Source organism: Enhydra lutris, unplaced genomic scaffold (assembly GCF_002288905.1).
Source record: "Enhydra lutris kenyoni isolate GAN:26980312 unplaced genomic scaffold, ASM228890v2 scaffoldscaffold9, whole genome shotgun sequence".
In the NCBI taxonomy this organism is placed as follows: domain Eukaryota; kingdom Metazoa; phylum Chordata; class Mammalia; order Carnivora; family Mustelidae; genus Enhydra; species Enhydra lutris.
The window spans coordinates 72954787-72964817 of NW_019154093.1; the positions used below are offsets into that span (position 1 = coordinate 72954787).

Below are 10031 nucleotides of genomic sequence, written 5' to 3' on the forward strand. Positions count from 1 at the left end.
AAGCCAGTGAAAATTACGATCTCCACTTTCAAACTTCCAACCTCAAAAGCTTCTAGGAAAGAGAAAATGATAAAAAGTGCAACAGGGGCAGCTGGCTAGCTTAGGCCAAAGAGCACGCAACTCTTGCATTTGGGTGGTGAGTTTGAGACCCACCTGTAGAGATTAAATTAAAAAAAAAATTTTTTTAAGTGCCACAGAAATCAAATAGGATGAAGAGTGAAAAAGGTCACTGAATTTTGGCAATAGCAATTAGGATGTCACTAAGCGAGCCATCCGAGGTTTTTGAGTAGGGGTGTTACACTTTGGGAATGAAGAATCTGGCAGTACTCTGAAGAATGGATTGGAGCCAGAAAATATTAGGAATATTAATATCTAAAAGTAGATATGGGGGTCACAGATATAATTATGTAATCATTGGATTTAAATGTCATTAAATTCCGATGTTTCATCTTGGCATTCCAGGCACTAACAGTTGCCCAGTTCCATCCCAGCCATTACTCCGCCCATCAGCATATTCCCCAGCTCCCATACTGGACTATTTACCGTCTAACAAGCCTGATCTTTCCTGCTTCTACATAGCCTCCGGCTGTTCTCTGCTGATAATAACTGCCCATCCTGACAGCAGCTTTATAAACTTAAGTACTTCTTGCAGCCTTCTATTAACTCCCAAATCATACGTATTTCCTCTAGGTTAACAATAGCTTTTGAGTGACAAGGCCGATTCTGACTCATTTTTACACCTCCTCCCGCCTGCCTCCCTCCTCCCCCGTTCAGTGCCTCGCCCAGTGTTTACCACTTAGAACGCACCCGCATAATGGATGAACTCGAGTAGGGAGGATAGAAAGGCACCTAACAAAGGCTTGTAGAATTCTACAGGCTCTACAGGTGTAGTAGCTCTTTTAATGCTCAGATGTTTTAGCAGCCCAGAACGAGGTCTTCCAGTCTTACAGCTGAATAAATTTGGGCTCAAACAATAAAACCTCCGGCCGTACATTACAGCCAGCAGATAGAAAGATGTAACTATTGCATCGGAATCACATGGAGGAATTAAGTCCTAATCATCATCCATTCCAGAGAATCTTGAAATTGGGAACCCAAGAGAATAGGGTACTCCGTGAAAGTCACGAATTCGCAAGGATATATCCATGCGAACCATTTCCTGCCCGGCTTTCAAGAGGAGAAACTGGGCCCCCAACCCAGATTCTAAAACATACGAATTGGGCCTTCAAACCTCTCCCCTGACCCCAAATTCCCAGGGGAAATCTAAGAGTCGGACACCCGAGACCACCGCAGCGACCGCAGCGTGCACAGAACGTGCGGAACTAGGAAGAGGAATTTCCAGCCCAGCTGGGCGTCTCTGATTGGCTGCCGGCTCAGCTTGGAACTCTGGGGCGTGTGACGTAACATCCGCCGGGCCCGCCATCTTGTTCCCAGGGGCAGTTGGCGGAAGAGATCGCGCTCGGTGGCCGCCGGTTCGCCTTCTGCCGGGAGTTCTCGCGCCCGCGTCTCGGCGTCTGCTTTCGATCCAGGGACCTTTTGTCGGCGTTCCCGTTGCCCTCCCTCATCCAGCTGGGGGACAGCGAGGCGGCCCCCTGTCCTGACGGCGTTCCATGGAGTAGGGTCCCGGACCGTTGTCCCGAAGAGCGAGATCGAGCTTGGCCCCCTCCCCCTCCCTTCTCCCTCCCTCCTTCCTTCCGCCGCAACATGGCTAACAACAGCCCCGCGCTGACAGGCAACTCGCAGCCGCAGCATCAGGCGGCCGCGGCCGCGGCCCAGCAGCAGCAGCAGTGCGGCGGTGGCGGCGGCGGCGCCACCAAGCCGGCGGTCTCGGGCAAACAGGGAAATGTGCTACCGCTGTGGGGCAACGAGAAGACTATGAACCTCAACCCCATGATCTTGACCAATATCCTGTCGTCGCCTTACTTCAAAGTGCAGCTCTACGAGCTCAAGACCTACCACGAGGTGGTGGACGAGATCTACTTTAAGGTACGAAGAGTCTAGGCCTGGGGTGGGGGTTGGGGGACCGGGACTGGGAGGGTTAAGTTCCGAGGACGGGTTAGAGGAAATGGGCGGAGGCGGCCCTTGAGGTCTGAGAATTTGTAGGTGCGGGAATGTTGATTTGGGGGGGGGGGGGGGTGGACTGTAGTCGGCTGGGAGGGGTCAAACTGGGGCCGCCCTCTCATTTCTTTTTCAGATTTTTAGGGCTGGGAGAGCCCGCCACTATTGAACTCTCTCCTCCCCCACCCCTCCTGCCCACCCCTGGGGGGAGTTGGACGGGAGAGGTGGGGGAGGGGGAAAGAGTAACTGAATCCTCTCCAGTTTCCAGCTTTAAAATTATTCCTTTTGACGTGGATCTACGCAGCGCCAACTTGTTGGTGCTTCTCCCGCTCACCCTGGGCCAGGGCGTATATTGACTTCAATGTTGGCCTCGTGTTGTTGGTATTCTCTATCCGATCCAGACAGGGAAATGGTCAGTGCGTGTGTCGGGTGGGGGGGGGGGGGGTTGAGGGTGGAGAGGTGCCAGGGCAAGAGGTGTACAGAAGGCCTGGAAATTTTCCCAGCAGGAAGTCAGGAGTAAGTGGTCTCAGTTACTTGTGCATTGGGCTTGTTTAGAATTATCTGGGCCCTGGGCTTCTGCGGCAGGGTCGGTGCTGGCTTGGCTGTGCTGGGGAGCTCACCTGGCGCCTCCTCACTGCACTCTTGTCTCAGTTCTTGTTTCGTTAGCAGGATTGACTCAGTCTTGCAGCGAGGCTCGGAGCAGCCCAGGGTCGCAGGTAGAGGTATGCACTATTAATCATGCTCAATCGCCATAAATGCATTTCCCTGATTAAATGAACGGCTAATTAGGTATTTTTTGGCCATTGGTTTTGGGCTTTTCTTCACCAACTAGATAGGTTTTCTCCACTTCCTTGCAAATTATGTAGTTTTAAAGCTATCTTCCAGGCCTCTTAAGGTTAATTAATATTTAAAGGAATATTAATAATAGTCTTAATAATCTTTATTTTAGCGAGCGCATCTAACAATACCGTCTGTTTTGTGTATTTGACTCCTAAAACGTTTGACAGACCACATATTTTCTGTGATCTGAACATACCTGTAGAGGTGCTAGCAAGAAGAAATTCTTTATTTGCCTTTAGGTTATATTTTGTCCCCAATCCCCCCCCCCCCCGCCCCACACACACCACCCCGTTAAATGATTAGGTTATTGAAGAATTTTGAGATACTAGTTTTTGATAGAAAAATCGTAGTTTGAGAATACAGTTCAACTTTGGGTATGTAAAGTACACTGAAATTTGCTTATCCTTTTACAAGAATATTGTAAGTGTAATACTATGAACTAGGTTTTTTATAGCTTTTAAAAGGTAAGGCCTTTTTCAGTATGGATACAGTATGGTGAATATTCTTAGCTTTGTGTAGTAAACTTCAAACAATTGAAAATTGGGTTCCTGCTCTTTCTGTAGCAGGTTCTGTTTAATAATACAGGCAGATGTTAACGTGATAGAGGAAAAGCTTGTTTTCTCAAATTCAGATACCGTGTTTTGAAACAATTCAAGAATGTACTAGTAATTATTTAAATTTAGTTATAAAACTAAAGATCCAGTCTTTGTTATCAAGATGTCCAGATTAAATAAATCATTGACATATGTAGGCTTCTAGTTCTAAGTTGATTTCGTGTTGTATCCACCCCTTTGCTAGCCTTTAAGGAATTGAAACCTCTTTCATACAGCAAACTGGGGGAAGGAAATAAAACCGTAAAGCAATGCTGAGCATAATAGTGTAGTGCTCACATTTAAATGCATGCTTTTCTGTCTGAAGCCACAGAAAAAAGATGATAAAAATGTAACCATTGGTGGGGTAAAAATACAGTTTTAGAAATGCATACTGAAAGAACAGAACTTTATTTTGATTTTGTTTTAAGTTAAGAAATAAAGATTTTTCTAAAAGACCTTGAGTTATTTTTTATCGAGTTAATTTTCTTTGCCATTTTTAGGTAAAGTATGTGGTTTTTATAGGGTACTCAACAAAGATGATACTGTATCGATTATATTTAATATAATGACTAGTCACTCAGTTTTTAACAGTTTATATTCTGGGGAAAAATTGAATTGGTTCCTGTAATTAGGCTGAAAATAAATTACTTACAAGAATTATCTGTATAGGTGTGGCCCTTGTAATTTCATCTCTAATCAGGAATGAACATAATGCCTGTTCATGGTAAAAAAAAAAAAGTACAAATGAATTTCCATAATTTTGCATTAGAAGTAACTTGTTACTGTTTTAACATGCATATACTTCAAGTCATTTTTTAAAATTTTTACGATATAGAATTTTAAATCACCATAAAATTAAGGGTATTAAATTTTTTTGTTTTAATTATTAATTTAATTTAATTAATAATTAATTAAATTAAAACTTCATTGATACTTTTTGCTTCAAGTTGGAGCCTTAAATCCATTTTAAAATGAGAATTTCTATTGTTTTAACAACTCATAAAAAGATACAAAATTGATATAACATCAGATATATTTTTGCATGTATGTGAGACTCTTAGAAATCTCTTGGCTCCACAAGTATCAGCTCTCTACAAAGCTATTTTAATGGGATTTCTGCTCATAAAACTGTTGAGGTTTTGTTAAACTCCAACAGTTTTATTGGTGCTCTTTAAAAGCTCAGCAGTTTTTGAAAGATGGTTTACATGTAAACAAAATATATGCATCATGTCAAAGTAATCAGCTTCCAAACTTTTGGAAAAAGCTGCTCTATTAGGGACTTGGGTTTACTTTAATCATAGTTTTAAAAAAAATTAGAAGTATGAATGTTTGTTGTGTTCCTCTTTTCTATTTCAGGTCACACATGTTGAACCATGGGAGAAAGGAAGCAGGAAAACAGCAGGCCAAACGGGGATGTGCGGAGGGGTAAGTAGAAGTACGTGCATTTTTCAGTTTTTCTGTGTCTGATAACATAAGTTTAAAATTAGGAAACTAAAAGTAAGTTACTCAAATGACAGTTGGCACAGCTTAGAAGTTTGTTTTTATCTAAATTCAAGTGTCTAGTGAATGGGGTTAGAAAGTTGCTGTTTTTATTAATGCTCTATTTTTAGTTCTGGGTTATATCTTATTATTAATACCTAATGGGATTAATAAGTTGGTGTTAAATATTTGTTAGTTATTTTGTTACTTTTTCTTAACTGTTTCCCCTGAAGGTTCGAGGTGTTGGAACAGGAGGAATTGTTTCTACAGCTTTCTGCTTGTTATACAAATTATTTACTCTGAAGCTAACTCGTAAGCAAGTGATGGGTCTCATAACACACACAGACTCTCCATATATTAGAGCCCTTGGATTTATGTATATAAGGTAAACATGCATTTATCTACATTTCCATTTAACTCCCATTTTAATTCACATAAGCCTAATCAATCTGTTGTAATTCTAGGTACACACAGCCCCCTACAGATCTCTGGGACTGGTTTGAATCCTTCCTTGATGATGAAGAGGTATGTCAACAAGGGTAATAATTAGTTTTCTTCTGATTACTCTCATGTAAAAAGATATAAAAATATCTTTTATTTATTTATTGGAAGTTTAATGTTTTTCAGGGTTTTCTGTACTTAAATTTATTTCTCTCATATTTTTGGAATTGCTGACCTTTTCTAAGACTTATTGGATTTTTATATGTCTTAGATTAACTTTCTTAAATTTTCTCATTTCTTAATTGTTTAAATGGTTTTGGTAACTATTGCAGTTTTTTTCTTTCTAATTGAGTTTTGTATATGGTATTGATCTTGACTTGTGCTGTTGATAGTGACTTTTTAAGTGGGCCATGTTCAAGATTGAGCTGTTAAGACATGCACATACAACACTAATTATAGCACTTTATTCTCTTGGAACTTCAGCTCTCTATGCTCTAACTGCTTCCACGAATTAATACTCCCACTTGCACAGGAGTGCAGAATTGAAGAGGTGGGTGGGATTTAAGTAGGGTGAGAGTTCAGAGGATTTATTCAAAGTGATCAAAATACTACAATTTTCGCTTTCTGACTCCTAATATGATATACTTATTTCTAAAACCAGACAAAAACCCTAAAATTAGTTTCTTGTTTTTAATTTAAAAAATGTTTTTTAAAAAAAGTAAGCTCTATATACCCGGTGTGGGGCTTGAACTCATGACCCCAAGGTCAAGAGTCATATGTGTCTAAGACTAAGCCAGACCAGTTCTCCTTTTTGTTTAATTATAAATGTAGTTTGTCACTCAGGCTTAACAAGGTTGAGCTTGTTACATATGTTCAGGAAACAAAATTTACTTTCAGAAACATTGCTGTGTCGGATTTAAATCGTATGTATTAATGTGCTTACAGAGTGAAGTCCAAGATCTCAAAAAGTACTTAATACATACCTGTATTGTCCATACATATGCCCCCACCACTTTGTATTTTAAGATTCAGAAAGTAAATTTTGAGTGCTGCACTTCAGTAGTCTCATTTAAAATATTTATCCAAAGAATTTGTTGAATTAAAGGATAGTTGAGATAGAGATCTTTCTAGTGTTTTATTATGTGCAGACCTAAAAAAAAGTCTCACTCTTGTAGACATGGAGAATTTTTGTCTGTGTTTTTTTGGCAGGGTCTGTTCACTGAACTATTCGTATTTCTGAAGAATAAAAATATGTATTAGGTGTTAAATCACAATCTTTAAAGTTGCTTTTCTTTTTAGAAGAGATTTTTCAGGCCAAAGGACTTCTCCCTTCTATATTTAGAAAGCATGTCCCTCTTCATAATTGGTATTGCATTAGGTTTGTTTCTGAATGCTTCTGTTTAATCTGTTTTTTATTGTATTTACAAACCTGAGGATCTCTATTTAAGCTAACTTATTGTTTTCTTCCTTAGATATCTGCAGCGATTATATTTGGAAATACTGTATATCTGAACACTTAAGTGTGTGTGAGTGCAAGCAGTTTTACCTTTAGCTCTTGTTTTCCTGTTTAGATAACAAATCTCACTTTCCTTGTGTGCTTGCACTATAGGTTTGGGACTGACAATAGCTGACTAACATGTCCTGAGCTGTGAGAGGGCATAGCAAGAAGGCCTTCATGCGGTAATGACCCTTTTCAGAGACAATGGTCATCATGGATTATGCGTTTCCAATTATTTGTTCATTTATTTATTTTCTACATAACTCTAAATTAGAAACCTCACTGCTTCATGGCAGTTGGTTTGCTATTGCTTCCAGTTTTATTAGGGCTTCATTTTATATTAGAGCTGTTAAAAAATACTCATTAGACAGGATTGTCTGAAGTAGTTCATATGTAGTTAGGCTACAGTGTTAGGAATGATGTGTGCAAACGTGTCCACGGAAAGAAATACATAATTAGTAGGTACGTGGAATGTTTATTTAAGTTTATTGTTCCACAGAGTTTAGTAATATAAGGGGCTGTTTCATATTCCTGTTAACTGAGTGAGATTAGTATACTTCATGCCCATGAGGCTGCAGGATTTGTTCTCACCTGCATGCACACACTAAGCCCAAATATTTCTCTGTATCATTCATTACCAGATTAGTAGGGTACACAGATTACAATTTTTGTTAGAATTTTTTGTATTTGAGATTCCAAAGATGGTAATATTTTTATAGTATACATGTGTGTGTTGAAATTAATTTTTTTGACGGCTAGGGTATCTTTTGTGTTTTTGTAGGACCTAGATGTGAAGGCTGGTGGAGGCTGTGTAATGACCATTGGAGAAATGCTACGGTCTTTTCTCACAAAACTGGAGTGGTTTTCTACCCTGTTTCCAAGAATTCCGGTTCCAGTTCAGAAGAATATTGATCAACAGATCAAAACCCGGCCTAGAAAAATCAAGAAAGATGGGAAGGAAGGTGCCGAGGAAATAGATAGACATGTTGAACGCAGGCGTTCAAGGTAACATACCTCTTGGAATTACTTTAAAAATAATCTTTGTACAAAGGTCCTTGGAAATCAGTGGCAAACTCTCAAGAAATTCTGTGTATGCTGTTCATTTTATGAGTTTGTCACTTTTAACCCCAAAAGTTCCATTTTTTTTCTGCCTTTCAGGGTCTTTAATTGTTCCTAACATATCTGTATATGTGGGGAACCTAAATGAATAAGACAGAAGTTAAATTTTTAGGATTCGTTTTATTCATTGACATTTTTTTCTTCCTTTCTTAAATATTAGGTCTCCAAGGAGATCACTGAGTCCACGGAGGTCCCCAAGAAGATCAAGAAGTAGAAGCCATCACCGGGAGGGCCATGGGTCTTCTAGTTTTGATCGAGAATTAGAAAGAGAGAAAGAACGCCAGCGACTAGAGCGCGAAGCCAAAGAAAGGGAGAAAGAAAGGCGAAGATCCCGAAGTATTGATCGGGGGTTGGAACGCAGGCGGAGTAGCAGGAGTAGAGAAAGGCATAGAAGTCGTAGTCGAAGTCGGGATAGGAAAGGGGATCGAAGGGACAGGGATAGGGAAAGAGAGAAAGAAAATGAGAGAGGTAGAAGACGGGATCGTGACTATGATAAGGAAAGAGGTAATGACCGAGAAAAGGAGCGAGAGCGATCAAGAGAACGGTCCAAGGAACGGAGAAGTAGGGGTGAGGTAGAAGAAAAGAAACACAAAGAAGATAAAGACGATAGGCGGCATAGAGATGACAAAAAAGATTCCAAGAAGGAGAAAAAACACAGTAGGAGTAGAAGCAGAGAAAGGAAGCACAGAAGTAGGAGTAGAAGTAGAAATGCAGGGAAACGAAGCAGAAGTAGGAGCAAAGAGAAATCAAGTAAACATAAAAATGAAAGTAAAGAAAAATCAAATAAGCGAAGTAGAAGTGGCAGTCAAGGAAGAACTGACAGTGTGGAAAAATCAAGAAAACGGGAACATAGCCCCAGCAAAGAAAAATCTAGAAAGCGTAGCAGAAGTAAAGAACGTTCCCACAAACGAGATCACAGTGATAGTAAGGACCAGTCTGACAAACATGATCGTCGAAGGAGCCAAAGTATAGAACCAGAGAGCCAAGAGAAACAACATAAAAACAAAGATGAGACTGTGTGAAATTTTTTTTGTAAAAGTGGATCACATTGAATCCTATAAATGTTTGATTAAATCTGCTTTCTTTTTTCCTCCCAAGTTGAAATTGTGCAGTAGTTAACGCACTCTTCAAGCTCCCTGTAGGCTGCATTTTCATTTCCTCTTTTGTGTAGGGAAGTGCCTTTGTAATCCCATTTATTGCATTGATGTTTTCACCCAGTTGTTGAGTTTGATACATGATGCACAGATTGTTCTTGCATTTTTATTGTTTAATTGTTTTTGAGATGTACAGTCTGTACATATGTCCTGAAAATGTTTTAATTCTTTTGGCATGGTTGCCATGTTGGTTAAATTTGTATAAGGCAATAAACTGCCACTAATTCTATTTTTGTTCTGTAGGTGTGGGATTATGGTTTGTGTACTGAAGTTAGCATGGCTGTGCTTTTCATAATAGAATGCTAAAGACTTTGAGAATGGATCTTGGATGTCTATTATAGGAGAATTTTGTGCTTTCGGTGTACATGAAGGCGGCAGTTGTAGGATTAACATTCTTGTCCACTGTATATTATCTTGGAAGGCTCTTGTTAATATGTTACACTTAATATTCTCCACAGTTAACTTTAGAGAGATTCATGACAAGTTAGTTTCTGATGCAGAGGTTTCAATTAGGCTGTGATTTGATCAAAAGTCCTTTTAGCATTCTACCTCAAAGGGACACTGTTAGTATGCCTAAAATTTATTCACGTAGTTTTTCTTTTTTATTTGGAAAAATACATGACATGTAATCTTTTTCTTGAATTTCTCAGATTTTAAAGTACTATATTAAAGGAAAAAATTAATGTCTAAAGCCTAGCATTCTTGCAGCAACCCTATACTAACGTGAAATTGGGAGAGGGTGGGGCAGATGAGTAGAGAAATAGATTCAAGCCTCAAGCTTCCAAAGCATTTTTATAAATGGGAAAAAACTTAAATTATGAAACAGCTTGATATAGTGTCCTTTTTTTA

General features: G+C 39.5%; 1 protein-coding gene across 1 annotated transcript; it reads left to right on the forward strand.

Annotated features, from left to right (window-relative positions):
• The first annotated feature begins 1704 nt into the window (after positions 1 to 1704).
• On the forward strand, positions 1705 to 9411 carry LOC111143260 (pre-mRNA processing factor 38B). The gene is made up of 6 exons (XM_022496880.1): positions 1705 to 1986; positions 4848 to 4916; positions 5204 to 5355; positions 5435 to 5495; positions 7691 to 7914; positions 8189 to 9411. The coding sequence occupies exons 1-6, from the start codon at positions 1705 to 1707 to the stop codon at positions 9048 to 9050; spliced, it is 1650 nt and encodes a 549-aa protein (XP_022352588.1). The 3' UTR covers positions 9051 to 9411.
• The last annotated feature ends 620 nt before the right edge of the window (positions 9412 to 10031 follow it).